The following is a 16821-nucleotide window of genomic DNA, read 5'->3' as shown; positions in this document are numbered from 1 at the left end:
ATAAAATACAACAATTAACAAAGTAGTAAAATATAACCATTAAAATACGCTGGATACTATAAAATCAGAGGGCGAGAAAGAGATTGAGAGCTACATACCTTCCCCCCCAAATCTTGTTGGATTAAGAAAGTTTTGGCCTGAGTTAGTATACGGATTAGTAGACAATGGATACATTAATGAATTAACAGTAGAATTGTTATAAGCCTTCGATCCACTCTGATCCCCAGTTCTACTCTGATTCCCTAGTTCTTGGTGTCTAGAAGAACAGAAGAAGAATAACAAAGCTAATCTTAAAGCTCTGTTCACAAGAGTCACCTGTCTGCCTCTGAAACATCTTAAGAAACTCTTTTTCAAGGGTCTGACACCTACATCAATCTTGTCATTTTACTGTGCCATATTCTTGACCCAGAATCCAAGCTGGATAGTAGTTTAGAAGGAAACACTGCCTAAATTTAAAATGTTATAGCTCATGCCAATGTGTTTTGCTGCAGAAACACATACAAACATGCATACACACACGTGTGTGTGTGCATGCATGCAGACGCTTATACCCCCATTACTAGTATAGTCAGAGTTGGGACTGAGATTAGCACAGAAGAGATGGACACAGTACAGAAGGAACAGGTTCACCTAATTCATCCTTCTTCTGCTGGGCAATCCCTTTAGTTAGCCTCCCTAGCCTGGCTCTTGCTGGTGCTCTGTTCAAGGCTATGTTTGCTCCCTGTCCCTGACGGAATGCCAAGCAAGGTTTGTCTTTCTTAACACGGCACCCCATCCCCATAGCCCAGAAAATGCAGTTGCTATTTCCGCATCACACTAACCTTACAACCATTTGGTTCCTTTTCCCTCCCAAGCCCTCATGGAATTACATTTAAATACAGTTAATTTGCTTAGGGCAGGGGCAAGAAACCGGATGCCCTGCAGATGTTTTGAAGGACAACTCCCAACAGCCCCAACCAGCTTGGCCAGTGATCAGGGATTATGAGAATTGTAGTCCAAAACAACTGAAGGGCACCACGTTGTCTATCTCTTGCTTAGGGGGAAGTATACTTGCCTTAAAAAAAAAAACTTGTTGAAGCATTAGTTCATTTTGGATTTATTATGTGATGTTAAAAGAAGTGCTAAGAGCTGCTGTTCATTTGTGTTATAGTTTCGTATACGAGAAGAAGGGCATAAGTTATCTTTTGTGGGAAAGATTCTTGATGTCATTCTGATCCTGAAAAATGAAATGGCCTCCATTGATTATGTTTCTTAATGTATCTTTTGATGATGCATGAGTAGTGGTGATGCTTTTATCCACCTTTTATGCAAACTACAAAAGAATACTACATTTGCCTAGGTTGGGGTGGTATGCATATACTATTCAGTTACTCCATTGGTATCATCAAAGCCTAGGGCGTAGGTCAGCATAAAAAAGGAAGAAAAATATTAAAACATTTTCATGAGGATTTCCTGCAATGTAACAGCTGTATCCTATCCACATGTTTAGCTGAAGTTACATGAGAAGAAGTTTATGGTGTTGTACCTAAACTGGCATCCTATCTCTGGCTATTAGGGCAGGACCATGCAAGTCTGTTCCACTGATTTAGAAAAAGGAAAGGAACCTCTCGTGCAAGCACTTGAGTCATTACTGACTCCTAGAGGGACGCCTGCTTTCACTGACATTTTCTTGGCAGACTTTGTAGCTGGGTAGTTTGCCATTGCCTTCCCCAGTCGCAGTTACCTTTCCCCCAGCTAGCTGGGTACTCATTTTACCGACCTTGGAAGGATGGAAGGCTGAGTCGACCTGAGCCGGCTGCCTGAGCACCAGCTTCCGCTGGGATTGAACTCAGACCGTGGGGAGAGTTTCGGCTGCAGTAACTGCCACTTGCCACTCTGCGCCACACGAGGCTCCCACTGATTTACTTACTTATTATTAATATTTATATGCCACCCGGTTTGCTAAAAATCCATCAAGGCTTTCCAGTGGTGGGCACAGACAAGGGTAATGAGGACAAGCCAAAATACAAAAAGGCCTGGGGTTCCCCTGATATAAGACATTAAATAAGACTGGCAATGAGAATCCATACTATGTCTGTGATCAGCAAGAGGAGGAGTTTTGGAATCAGGTTATTCCACAATTATTGTGATTTCTTTCATATGTCTTTTCTTTTCCTGCAGGGAAATGATGTCCGAATTATCCTCGGCCAGTTCAATGAGGAAATGGCTGCAAAAGTATTTTGCTGTGTAAGTAAAAGAAGAAAGGAATGTAGCATTATATGCTCACTTCACTGACCAAATTAGCTATTTGTTAGTTAGTTTAAATTGTTAACAACAGTTTGCAAATTTGGGAACATGAATTAAATCGTATTACTCTGGCAGAAGGTAGATTGCATATGCTTCTCTGGTTTGATCTGTCTAGCTGATGTATTTTAGCTCAATTCGAGTACAAAGTGCAAAGGGTATTGTAAAGGTTGCACTAATTTAAATTACATTTATGCAGATGCTATTTTATGTTATCGTTTGTTTGAAAGTTCCAGTGTTAGGCCTGACCTGATATTTACATATTTTCATCAACCTGAACCTGATCTCAAAACCAGAAGAAAAAATAAATGCACTTACATTAAAGTGTCTTCATGAACCCATGTATGTGCAGTGCCTATACATGTTGACTCAGAAGTAAGCTTTATTTAGTTCTATGGGACCTTATTCCAGAATCTGGCACAACAGTTCTAGTTAGCTGTAACTTGGCAGGTTTTTTATGGTTACATCACCTAATGAGATTGTGCATCTCTGTAGAAAATAATTGTAATAAAGAAGAAAAAGTTCATTTGAATAAATTAATCAATCTTTTTATTGTAAATTCAATGTTAAATAGTAACTGTAAAGAATTATTCAAATCGACCCTTTCCAGTTGGTGATTTAAATCAATCTATCTTTTCCATCTTTGTTCTGCAAATCTCTCCATTACGGAGAAGCTCTGGGGAACTTTATTTCCAAGTCAGGTTGCTTATAGTTGCTCAGTGGTCTATGACTGGTGTATCACAGTGGAGGAGAACAAGTGTGGTAATTGTTTTTTATGTCTTAGACTCTGTTGAGTTATATTTTGCCTTCCGACAACAGTTTGAGTTTTAAGCATTCCCTAATTTTGGTTTCAATTTGCAGCCAGAGGTGCAATTACAACCTGATACAAATTCATTGGTGCTGTGTGTTGAAGAGGCAAATTAACATGATAACCTGTTTATACAAATATGTAGAGTATTTCAGAATTTATATTTTTTTAAAGCATGTTGTAAACTGGCATGGATTCTCTGATGAAGGATATTTTAAAAATAATTCGATACATGCATACAAGTGTATAAAGTATTTTAACCTGCAATCCTCACGCACAGAGCCCATGCACATTGAGCAGTGTGGTACTGCAGGACTCTTGTATAACCTCCTCTTCCCCAACTTGCCATCTCACCCAGTATGCTGATGCTGTGCCCAGGACACTGTATCGCAACCAGGCTATTTACTTCTGGCAAAGACCCCACATCATTTCCCAGAATCCTGTAGCCAGTATTTTGTCCAAACACCTGTGTATCCTTCTGCTCAGCAGTCTGGTCACTGCATGGATGGGTGGGACTAGGGGATCGTATGTACAACACTTTGAGTATCACGATTGAAGCAAAAATATAAAGGTACTAACTAAATAATAAATACTTCTGTTTCCGATGGGAGTAACCTAAGTACTGGGGGCTTGAAAAAAGGGGGTGTCGGTTGCTGGAAGTGGAGGCATGGGACTCCAGGAGGGCCTCCACTAGAAATAAATGGCCTGACCATGTTGTAGTATGCAAGTACAATTACAGCATGCTGGTAGAGGAAGGAGGCAGTATGGTGAAGGCAGGGAGGTTGTACCAAAGCCCAACATGAGCCATCCAGCAATTGCTCAACATGCATGGCAGGGAGGAAACAGAATTGCAGTCTTGCTCTTTTGTAACTTTACAAGCCGATTCTTTCTGGAGTTATTTGGCCATTAAGCTTAAAAGCTGTGGTCTATCAGAGCTTTCCTTTTACATTTAGCCCATGAATTACAAAAGTGCTTGTATTATAGCAGTCGAAACCAACTCAATCGATGGCATCTTGTGTATTCAATACAGATTCTGCATTGTGCGTAAGAAGACATACGTTAAAAGAGGTGTCTTGGACTGCAATCCTATGCATGTTTAGAGAGGAGAAAAAATCCTACAACTCCCAGCATGGCTGGCTGGGGAATGCTGGGTGTTGTGGGTCGTTTTTCTGTCTAAATATGCATAGGATTGTGGACTTATTTTATGTTCATTGTTTCAGTATAGGATTTTTAATATTAAAATAAATAGTGGCTTTCATAGCTAAGAACACTAAAACTCACCGGAATCATTTTGATATGTGCTGTAACTTTCTCCAGCAATAAAATGGCTTCCCTTTTTATATTTCCATTGTAGGCATTTAATGAAAAGATGTTTGGTCCTAAGTATCAGTGGATCATTCCTGGGTGGTATCAAAGCTACTGGTGGGAAAAGGCTATTCCAAAGCTTAATTCATCACACTGTCTCGGTACAAACCTTCTTGGTGCCATGGAAGGCTACATTGGAGTGGATTTTGAACCTCTCAGTTCCAAACAGATAAAAACTATTTCAGGAAGGGTGAGTTAGGTTCTTTTCTACCTTTTGGCGTATTTGAAGTCATCCTCAAAATGTGTTGTTCTTTTACCAGCAAATTATCAACTGCATGCAGCAAATATGTTATTGGTTTCTTATCATACTATGGTTATAATCCAATCTTAAATCTTGATATTCAAACACAAAAATAGGGCTTATGGTTCTTCAAATGGAGCTGCCAGGAACTGATATTTTGGACATGGCAATGAAAGGCATGTGGAACAAAAAAATATATGAAACACATTAAATTAACTAAAACAATCACACAATTTTCTGGTAGAGCTAGCTAATAGTTATCTGCCACCAGTGTTAGCGGGGGGGGGGGATCTACACTACTGCTTTTAAAGCGCTTTAAAGCACCTTGAAAACGTTTTGAAAACTGTATATGCAGTGTATCCTGGGCCCCAACAGTTGTCAAAACTGTTATAAAGCGCTTTAAAGCTCTTTAAAGCAGTAGTGTAGATCCCCCCCCAGGTTGGAAGCATACTGACTAGATGAAGGATGCTCCAAACGTACATAAAATAAGGAGTTGCTGTGCGCTCTCTACATTCTTGTCAAGTGTACCTAATCCTCCCCTGCCTTGACCTCTGGGAAAAGGTGTTGTAGTTATCAGCAGAACATGGCTATGCGCGGTGCTGATTGGATAGTGGCACTGATGTCACGTATCCTCGCCGTCTTAGAGTAGCTTTCCAAAATGGATTTTTCCTTATAAATAAGGTGCTGAAAGAATTTTTGACTGTACAAGTGTTAAATGTCACTTCAAATATATTAAAAGAAAAAGCCAGCTTGCCTGCCTGAAGCTCTGTAGGCGGGGGGGGGGGGGGAGAGACAAAGTAACTCTCTCAGCAGTGGAATTGTTAGAAAGTATTCTGTCAGAGGCATTGCGAAGGTTGCAAGAAGCCGGACTTATTCTGCAGAGGGGGGAAAAACATGCTGACTCGTGCTTTTAGGTATGGACATGTGTGCGCCCAAGGGGCTGGAGATCCTTTATTAGATCATTTTCTGTTAGCGAACATGAACAATTATTTTGAGCTCCATTTAGCAAATGAATTTCACCATGGTAACAGTGCCCCAAACAACATGATGAAGGTCTTACTTATTTCACACTTAATAGAACAAATATTATTTAGAATCCTAACGGTGTGCGACATCAGCAGTGGTGCAAATGGATCACTCAGTCACTCTTGATGCAGTCTCGGGGGTGGGGTTCCAGGGGAGAAATAACTTTTAGCTATTAGTGGACCCCTTCTTTACAAGGGGTTCCCCAAAAAGAATTACTAGTAGGCTGCTCCACAGGCTCACCCTTGCTGGAACTCTCTATGCTGTCTAGCCATATGAAGAGATTGTAAGCTCTATTGCCAAGGACCTCTGCCTTCAACCTAGCTCTAGGGTGGAGGCTGGAGGGGGAGGGAGAATAGAAAGAAAGTTGCTTTGGATTTTCTTGGCCAAAGCCCAGAAGACACAAAGCTTAATAAAACCTTGTGAAGTCTCCTAAGAATACAAGAGGCATTACTTAGCAACTGTGCAGTCTTGCATTTGGAGAATTTAGTGAGAAATTCCCTTTTAAAACAATGCAGCCATATATCCATATACAAAAAGGAATGTTTTTATGTCTACCGTTCTTTAGCTGGGTCAGCAAACCATGCGGTTATGTTGCTTTTGCTGCAGTTCTCAGAGCGGGTTTCTGGTGCTGTCAGTCTTGCCACATTGACAAGTCTAAACATGCATAGGATTGTGCCCTTATTGTAAATAAACTTAAGTACACATGACTGTAAGACTTTCAGATACTTCCCGAGCCTCCATCTCCCTTCCTTTCCTACATTATCTTCCCTGAGTCAAATTTTAGATGTAAGCTCTTTGGGGCAGGTTTCTATCTTCTTATACTTTTTAAGTGGCATGGCTGTTGAAGGTGCTATATAAATAATAATATGTATTCATCTTCTGAAACCCTTTTCACTATCTTTCTTAAGATGACGTCAAGCGGGGTTCAATATTTTAATTGTGGTTTAAGTGTCAGGGTATGAATTTGGGGCACAGACTTTTAACTTGCTGACCAGTGCATCAGTTTTACATTCTTTTTACAGACACCACAGCAATATGAAGAAGAGTATGATCAGAGGCGTGGAAATGTTGAGCCAAGTAAGTTCCATGGCTTTGCTTATGATGGAATATGGGTAATTGCCAAAACACTGCAGCAGGCTATGAAGATTCTCAATGCTACCAACAAAAACCAAAAAATTGAGGACTTTAACTACACCAACAAAGAACTTGGAAAAATTTTCCTGGATGCGATGAATCAGACAAGCTTCTTTGGTGTAACGGTAAGCCTTCCCAAATTATTTTTAACTGAAGTCTATTGTTGTATCTTCCCTGGGAATTATTTCAACTGTTGGTTACTAGACGTAAAACATTATTGTTCAGCAAGTAACATTTGTTGATGGCTAGTGCTGCAAGGTCTACAAGATGATCAGAGTAGTTAGTGAGTAGCAAAGGTATGGAATTTCTCTCAGGCTTTCAGTGCAAGTTTTGGAAGAGATGGGGATTCTGATCTGCACTTCTAAATGCAGAATTAGAGGGTTGTGTTTCTTCTTAATTAGTTATTTCATTCTCAAAGGGTGTGATCCTATGTACGTAGAATTAGAGATCAACTTTCTCTAGCTGCTGCTCAGACTTCTTTTTTAAATTAATTTGCACTAAGCATGAATTAGACTAGCCTAATAGTTGATCCTTAGGGCCATTTTGCATTCTGTGTTTTAAATGTACATCTAAGGTGAAATAAATATACACCTTAAAAGGCAAAATGAAAATGTGATCAACATTAATCAAGGAAACAGTATAGACTGGGGCTTCCTGATGTGTGCATATGGTGTGACAAACTTTGATGCTGTTGTCTAATGTGTGAACCCTCCATCAATTCAGCCATCTGATAGGAACCGGTCTTCAGTGTATCTTGTTCTACCTTATGGCTAGACCTCCTATACTCTCTTGGGGGAAAATGCCCACCCACTCTCTATTGGCATTTAGATATCTGTGTTTTTCTGAAGGACTTTGGGGGTCATCTCTGAGGGCTGTGTTAGTTCCTTCTTTGGTTCTGCTGTTTGGCTGTGATGTTTTGTTTTATTCAGTATTTTCTGTACGTATTTGAATATTAGATTTGCAACCTTGGACACCTTTTGTTCAAAAGGCTAGTAAAAATATGTTTAATAATAACAGATATAAATAATAAAATTAAATACTAGGAAGCAGTTAAAAATGGCCTCCTCCATAATATGTAGAATCATATGGCTTGCCACCATAATAGTTCGTATTTCCATACCTTTGTTCCATGTTTGTGGCAGCAACCAGTTGGAACGTGGTGATTCATAATACAATGGCTGTAGTAAGAATTTCTACATGGGACAGTGATCATTCACCATGAGGAGGCTGTTTTTGGTGGTCTCTCCATGGCAAATGTAGTATTTGCCCCAGTATTTAGTCAACATCTCATGATATTTCAAAGTTTGAATTTTACGTTTCCTTATCTTAATAGTTATAAACATTACTTTCCACAACCACTTAATAGCACGAACTCTTGGTAGCATAGGATGTCATGGTGAAGCATTAATGGAAGTATTGAGATCTCCCTAGCTGGGAAATTGGCCCCTTTAATAATTTCTAATTCACCTGAAAAGGAATTTGCTAACAGAATCTACATTCCTCTTGGTTCCTCCAGTAGTTTTCTTTTTCTTTTTCACTGAGTCTGGTAATTTTGAAAATCAAAATAACTATAAAATCATCTGCATGTCTAAAGTAATTTTACTTGTAAACATGTTGCCTTTAGGGATGCTGTCAAATTGCTGCATTATGTGCTCAGTTCTGGTCCCATTTTTGGAAGTAGCCAAAGGCCTCTGATGTGCTAGACCCGTACTTGGGCAGAATGGCATTGAATTATTCTCTTGAACAGAACTTTTCAGAATCTAACCAAATAGTTCTACTTATCTCTAATTGTTTGAGCAACCACCAACCTAAAGAATTAGGAAAAATTAACGAAGGCGGAAAATCTGTTCTCAAGTTTTTCAGCGGGTGTTTAGGTTAATCCTATGATACATTGGACCTCAGGATAAAGTAGGGATGGAAAACCTGTAGTCCTCCAGATTTTGTTGGATTACTACAACTCCCATCATCCCTGACTATTGGGTGTCAATGGAGATATACCCCATTGTATATCTCAAGACAACACAGTAGAGATAACGACTATACTTCCTATGAATAAACAAATATCAGTGGGTAGTAGTCTATCCCCTTCGCAACCCAACTTATCTTTCCCCCATTAGATGGCTATACAAATTCTCCATCAAACAGGAATAGCGATCCCCAGGTGGTTCAGCCTGCTTAGATCCCAGCACAAGATGATTAAAGCTCTATTTGGATGCTGGGCAGAGGATATAACATTAATAAAGAACTACTTATCTGAAAGTAAGGACCTACTAATTACCCTCACTAACTTTGTATTGGCCAAAAACATAAAGGAAGTCAAGAGTGGTCAAGCAAAAGAGGACAAGCTGGAACATAAATGAATTAAACCAAATTATAAAGCCAGTGATTCGAACACAACCGTGACAGATATATCAGAGACAGCCTACCCCAGCGGAGAGGAGACCAACCAAGCTAACAGGAGAAAGAAAGACAACATCCCACCTTCCAATCATAGGGGCCTGAAATCAAAAAAATTAAAGGCTATAAACCATAAAGGGAGAAAGAAAACAGAAAATATGAGACAACCATCCAAGTATAAAAACAAGCCTAAAATGAATTATAATAAACTATTCTAAATACTGGATGCCCAAGACAAGAACAGAGCAGCACAGCCATTGATCCCAAACAAGGAAAGGACCATGCAGATAACCGATCCGGGAGAGAGAAAACTGATACTTGAAAACCAGGGTATCTACTCCATCATAGTAAATATAACTGAAATTCAGGATCCGTGGGCATTACTTGGCCATGAAGCCCCCCCCCCCCCAAAAAGCCTTCGGTTGAGAAGGAAAGAACATCAGCACCAACGCTCCTATCTGGGGGGAAATCCTCATGGAATCTGCAATTAATGAACTGTACCTTGGTATTTTCCAACTACCCCAAACCAAGGGGCATTCTAATGCAACAAGAGCGAAAATTGCATTTCCTACAGTTGATATCAATCTGGGATGCAAACCCACTTGGGCAAAATATGGAAACAATCCAAAAAATTGAATATCTCTACTATAACTACAAAACAGCACGAGCCCTGGTTACCTTCGCTTCTTCGGATTTGGCGGCTAAGATATATAGAAACAAAGAAGAATACCTAAGACGGGGATTGACAGTGAATAGATATTTCAAAGATATCTCCCCAATGTCCTCATTGGGATCCTCCAGCAACACAAATGTTCATATTTGTAGCATGCCTCAATCGGATCCCAGGATTGGTGATCTCATCAACTTAGAGGATACAGCCTCAACAATTGTTTCTGATTATTCGCCCAAGACTTCCGTAACACTATGCAACCACGGCGAAGTCAGAGAAACGGGACCCATAAGGCTGGGGGATCTTTTTGACGCACTTCAACCAGAAATCAATCAGTTCAAAAGTCCTTTAACACTTCCCGGAAACAAAGAAGAGACAGACATGAGACTTTTTGAGGGAGGATAGGAGTAGCTTCTTGGAACAACTTTACCCAGAAGAGATAAAGCTCATAGAGAGTTTTGATGCCTTACCTAGCATATATCAACATCAAACCCTTTCTAGACTAAGAGCTCTGTTGGAAATACTTAAACCTCAAAAATCCCAACATATGGTGAAATCACGGGTTGAAACCCTCGAATCAAAAAAGAAAGGGCAGCTGGCAAAGATAGGCTTAATAAACAAGACCTACAACCCCTAAAGAAGACAAGTGAGGCAGATGGCGGAGTAAATACTTCAGCCGCCGATATTCCCATACACCCCCCTAAGGAAAGTCGACCTAAAACGGGTCATATCCCCAATGGTCAGAGGTGTAATATAGATCTAACCAGCCCTATTAGAGTCCAGGTCATGCCTTTAAATTCAACAGACAATACAGGTATACTATACCCAAACATTAGTGTGATCAAAAGGGCGCTTGATGGCCACCCATTGATACACTCAGATAATCCAACTGTAGCACCTGGGGCCGAGATAAGACAATATGATATTACAGTCAATGATAATAGGGATCAAGAGGGGGAATGCACCAAGACGAACACTAACCCTGCAGTCTATGCAGGGAAGCTATCATTGAGTCCAATAACAGAAACATCCGTGGCGAAAGTCACGGCGGCTAAGCCATCTTGTCCTTTAAAGCCTAGGCCTCCCAGTGACTGACAAAGAACCGCTAGAAGTAAAATGAATAAAGAAAAGTACTCCTCCTATCTCTTTGGAAAAGCCCACACAGATCCACCCTCAGCCCCACTGAGGTTTTTGTCATGGAATATCTCAGGATGGGATAATAAACTGATGGACATAGGATTCAAACAATATCTATCCAAATTTCATATAATGGGGCTACAAGAAACATGGATACAAAAAAACCTAGAGCTTCCAGGCTGTCAATTTTTTATTAAACCCGCCAAAAAGATTGCTAAGAAAGGGAGGAGTTGTGGTAGATTAGCCCTGGAGATATCTGTAAACCTGAATGTTGAAATTAAGGAAATACCCACTCCCTCACAAAATTTGCAGGCTATCCAATTGACTAAATACAGAAATATCAGGCTGGTGTGTATAAATATTTATATCCCCCCTAGGGGCTCAATTTATTACACCCCCGATATGTGGGATACTCTTGAATCCCTTATGGTCACAATTAGTCAACAACCCCCCCCCTGTGCGATGATAGCGATGGGGGATTTCAACGCAAGGATGGGTGATGGATACACTATAGCACAACAGAAATTTGCATTAACCAAGGACGATTTGGCCCACCTCCCCACAAGGAAATCTAGAGACCATACATTCAACGAAGCTGGCGCCTATTTAAACTTATGTATAAATTTAACATGTTTATCCTAAACGGCACGGGCTCAGACGATACAACGGCAAATTTCACCTTTGCCTCCCGGAAAGGGGAAAGTGTTATCAACTATTTCCTGATAGATTAAAAAATTGCCCCGAATGTAAAAAACTTCGCGATAGGGACTAAACCTGTGAGCGACCACCAGCCGGTGCTTCTGGAACTCTTTGGAATGCAGGGAATAAGCAATGAAACGCCCCCCGAAATGTCATACACCCAACAAGGTAAACGGAGATTAAGATGCGACATTAATCTACAGGAGAAGACATGGGATGTCTTGTTCAGTTGGGAGTGGCTAGCCCTAAGAACCAGCTATTTGAAAACAGACCAATATGACCTTCTGTCCCTATTTCATAACATGACACAGCAATTGGGCTCTATATTTTCAACCACTTCCCCCCCTAAGTTAAGACCCCATCCGGAGGGTTGGTTTGATCAAGAGTGCAGAGACGCTAGGCGTGTCCTCTGCTCCTTGAGCAGACAGGCCAAGTACGGGGCTCAGGCCCACGCCCTGCATGACTTGGTGACAAATCGGCGAATGTATAGGAAGCTCCTTACACAAAAACAAAATGCTTTTTTCACCCAATTATGGACCGATATCGAAAAAGCCTCCAGAGATCGGGATTTAAGTAAATTTTGGCAATTGGTTGCCTGTAAATTAAAGGAACCCATCTATGCGCTGTCGGCGCCAATTATGATCAAGCAATGGGAGGGATATTTTGAAAAAATGTATAATCCAGAGGGAACAACCTACTTGACAAAGATAGTACTCCCCAACATTCTAGAGACAGACCCATGGCCAGATGTTACCACTAGTGAGGTTAAAAGATTAATCTCTAGCTTAAAAAGAAGGAAAGCACCAGGGGAAGATATGTTACCCCAGAGATTTTTCTAGAAAACGAGCTCTGGTGGGCCCCTATTCTGGCTAAAATGTTTACTTTTATCAACCAACATGGTAAATTCCCCAACGGTTGGGCCCAAAGTATAGTCGTACCAATTTATAAGAAGGACGACAAATCATCACCGGCCAATTACCGACCCATTAGTCTGCTAGATGTGGCCTCCAAACTATATACTAAGCTACTCTTAATAAAAGTTGAAGACTGGGTTGCTCAAAATAACATCATAGGAGATGAACAAGCCGGCTTTTGTTGTGGCAAATCGACAATAGACCAGTGCTTCATTCTAAACCATCTTAGAGAGAAATACTCCGGGCACCCAAAAAAACATCTATATGCCACATTTGTAGACCTAACCTCAGCTTTTTGACTATTGGGTGTGCTAATGGGAGTTGGAATCCAACAACCTTTGGAGGACTACAAGTTGCCCACCACTGGCAAAAAATCTCACTACACTTGTACACGTACATCCACTGCAGAGTGGAGGGGGCATGTTAAAAAAGCTTTTTACTGTGCAAAATAATGATCTTTTGGAAAGCCAGCCAAAAGGAAAAGTTAAATAGTGAACAACCTTTACAATAGCTAATGATGAGCTCGCCAAGCAGAAGGCATGTAAATATTTTATGGGCTTCCCGGTTTGGTTGCTTGTAAAGGTCGGTCAGGAAGTGCATCCATTTTAAAGCGTGCAAGAAGCCTTTTAAATAGCCACATTGATGTACACAATTCCCCAGTGCATTTTCTTGGCTTGGCTTTTTGTCTGTGAGAAAACAACAGGGATTCTCTATAGACATGCCTTTGCTTGGCAATCTGATCCAGACAATATTGTCATATAGCAGGCATACTCAGAAGGGCCTGGCCTAAGAAGAAATCTCCACTTAGGGAAAATCCCTGTGAGAAACATTAAGACAAATACATTGACTTTCAGAATAAATCCCATGCCCTGCCCCCCGAACTCTCCTGTTCCAGCTGATATAAGAACCTGTCCTCTACGGAGGAACAGAGGGAGAGCTGATCTGAAGTAGAGGGCATCTAACAGCAGGATGCAGCAGCAAGGCAAACACAACAGAGAATTCAGATACTGCAAGACCAGGGATTGCTGTCAGGGAGAGCAGTTGTTGCTCCTACCAAGTATGAAGTTTAACTGTGGGACAAAGTACACATGATGTTTAATGTGTGATTTCATTTAACATCAGTGTTTAAAAATGAAAAAAAGGATCTGTGGAGAGGTGGACCAGAATCACAGAGAAGTGTTTTAATCCTTTCTCCTCCATGGCATCATCCCAGGGAAAATTGCTCCCTCAAAGCTGATATTTGCTACCATGGCAAAGAGCAGCTGCGTGGGGGTGCACGGCACAGGAGAAATCCCTGTACACCATTGCCCCTAATTGTGATCGCCCGCCCCCCAGTGGCTGCTAACATTATTTAAAAGACACATTAAATTGATTATGCATTTAATATAACATGTCAAACACGTTCAACAATTCCACTTGCCATCCAGACTTCTGGCAAGGGTTATGAAAAGAGGTCCATCTTCTTTTCTAACTTGGAGCTAGAAAGGGGCAAGGATTGTTCCCCGTCCCCATACCCAGTTGTGCGGTGCTCAGAGAAGTCAGGAGGGCTGAGTCACAGCATCATCTTCTCATGAAAACTGTCAATCACAAAAATAAAATCTGAAGCCAATGGCAAGTGTCAGCAACTCTCCTGCCAGCAAAGTAGTGCATTGTGGCACATTTAAATGTACATTCAAATGGAACCACAGAGCTAGAGCTTGTGGTTGAAAACTCCACTCAGTGTCAAAGAATTCTTTGCTAAAGCTGAATTGTGTGTCCCTCCCTCCCCCCACCCCAAATTGTTAACAGGCTCACGTGTTGAGTAGTACATTAATTCTTCTTCAGCACGTTCCAATAAAGGATATCACTTAAAATAAGGGCATCTGGCAACTTTATGGATTTTTTGCAGGCCGTTTACGATGAAACTTTTTCTAGCCCTAGAGTAATTCCGTGATCTGTCCCTCTCAGCAGAGCAGCAATTCTTATAGCTAAGTCATTTGCTAACCAAACATTTATCTACACTTGGATGCTCAAGGACTGCCTGAGGATCGAGAACTATTAGGAATTTTTGAAACGCTTTATAAATTCTCTAGGATTTCTATGTGTGTTTTTGTTAATGAATGGAAAGCTATTAGTCTGGGAATGACTTGTGAAATTGTAGGAAAAGGTGGTTGTTGTTGTTTGGCCACTGCCCATAAAGGAATCTTAATAGCAGATTGCATTATACTGCATTAAAATAGCCTCTGAGAATTTCAGGTTGTGCTTAAACTGGCAGAAAGTTTATCTGCAATCCAGTTGATATTGAAGAAGTTGAACTAGATAAGGTCCCATTGATATATTAGATTTTAATGTGTTTACTTGAATATGTAAAAATATGAAAGGTGACAAATGTGTTTACAGTCTCATATTAGAGAGCTGGGATTGGCTGCAACTCCCTGTTAAATATACGCTCAGCAGCAAACTGTTGCGGTGTAATTCATGAAACAGCCCTGAGAATGTTTTTCCCAATACTTCCTAGTGTCATAATAAATGGTGTCTGGAACATATATTGTGTGAGCCTGCCTTAATCTGACAAGTAGTAGCTATAGAAAAATATGGGAACAAAAACATGGTTTTGGTTGTTGTTGTTGTTGTTGTTGTTGAAAGATATATACAGGGATATTTTCCTACTAAACCAGGTTTATCTCTGATGTACAGATATGGATGCTTCTAATTACAGTAAATACATATTAAAGTTTAATTATGGAGAGTCTTACTCCTAGGACCATGGACATTTAAACTTCAGTGATGTTTAAATGGATTCATGTTTCCATAAGCTGTTAGATTTTTTTGGAGACACCTATCATGTACCAACTATTACAAACAGAACCTTCTTTTCACATGAATTGAACATGCACCAATGGGTTGCAAACTGGGGCTTGATACATATTTGTCTGATAACCATTCAGTCCACTGTTAGCAACCAAATCAATAAAACACACTTAGCATTTATATAGCCCTATTGTAGAGCATTTAAATGTTGTCGTGTAAGTTATTTCCGTTATCCTTATGACAAGCCCGTAGAGCAGGAACATCATTATTCATCCCTATATTGCAGGTGTTAGACTGAGGCTCAGACATTTTCTTATTACATTTATATCCCACCATTTTTCATCATGTAAGGAATTCAAGGCAGTTTACGTAGTCCTCTTCTGCTTCATAACTCTCCTTTGAGGTAGGTGAGGCTGAAAGTCAGTGACTGGCCCAAAGTCATCCAATGTGCTTCATGATCGAATGGGGACTAGAACCCAGATCTCTGGAGTCCCAGCCCAACACTCTAACCATTACACCACATTGGCATAGTGATTTTCCTAAGGCCACCTAATAGGTTGATGGCTGAAATGAGTTTTGAAACAGGTACTTCCAGTCTCATATCTTAGTCACCATGTGACTACAGTTTTGCTTCCTTCTGTAGGATTGTTGTATGACTAGATAACTTGTGGATAAACGATGGACATTGACACCCTCCATCTTGGGCACATTTACTGTGTGGGAAGTATAATTGCTTTCAGAGCATCTTGCTTCTATGGAAGTGGGATCCTTGCTGAACATGACTTCTGAATAAACATGATTGCAGAAAAGCAAGGCTTCAGCAGCGTCAAGTGGTCCTAGTGTGGAAGCAGACTTGATGCATGAAATAGAAATTGGGCCACCAGTATATTATAATAAAGTCATAGTCCCTAGTTCTGCCTGCATCCCTAGTTCTGCCCTGAGGCACATTTTACTGAGAATTTCTGTAAATGTCCTCTTTTTAAATGTAAAAATGATAGCAACTGACAACTTTTCACTATAATAAACATCAAATATTTGGATAGTTGCTCCGAAAGGGGTCCAGCTGCCATATATTCTTTGCTCCTCCTCTAAGACCAACACTTAACCTCATGAATCTGTGGACTAGAGCTACTGTAAATATGTTCTGTTATTGTCATTGCATTTTATAGATCAGTAGGATCATTTTTTTAAAAACAACAACAGACTTTAAAGTTAATTTTTAAAGTTAATTTGAAAAATATTTAAAATTAATATTTAGCTAAATTTTGTGAATCCTCTTCTTCTGTTTAACCTTAGTAACTATAGACAAGGAAGCATGGCTTCTACAGGATATTTTCTGAGGGGGAAGGTTCAAAGC

At 40.3% G+C, this 16821-nt stretch overlaps 1 protein-coding gene across 2 annotated transcripts in view; it reads left to right on the top strand.

Moving 5' to 3' along the window:
* The window catches only part of GABBR2 (gamma-aminobutyric acid type B receptor subunit 2), a 353790-nt gene that overhangs the window by 129339 nt on the left and 207630 nt on the right, over positions 1-16821 (top strand). For both annotated transcript variants that reach the window (XM_063130215.1, XM_063130214.1), the window contains exons 5-7: positions 2161-2226; positions 4446-4646; positions 6746-6982. In XM_063130215.1, coding sequence (XP_062986285.1) covers positions 2161-2226; positions 4446-4646; positions 6746-6982 — 504 coding nt within the window. The remainder of the gene's footprint in view (positions 1-2160; positions 2227-4445; positions 4647-6745; positions 6983-16821) is intronic.

Source organism: Elgaria multicarinata, chromosome 7 (assembly GCF_023053635.1).
Source record: "Elgaria multicarinata webbii isolate HBS135686 ecotype San Diego chromosome 7, rElgMul1.1.pri, whole genome shotgun sequence".
NCBI lineage: Eukaryota > Metazoa > Chordata > Lepidosauria > Squamata > Anguidae > Elgaria > Elgaria multicarinata.
This window is presented reverse-complemented; position numbering and strand designations above follow the sequence as displayed.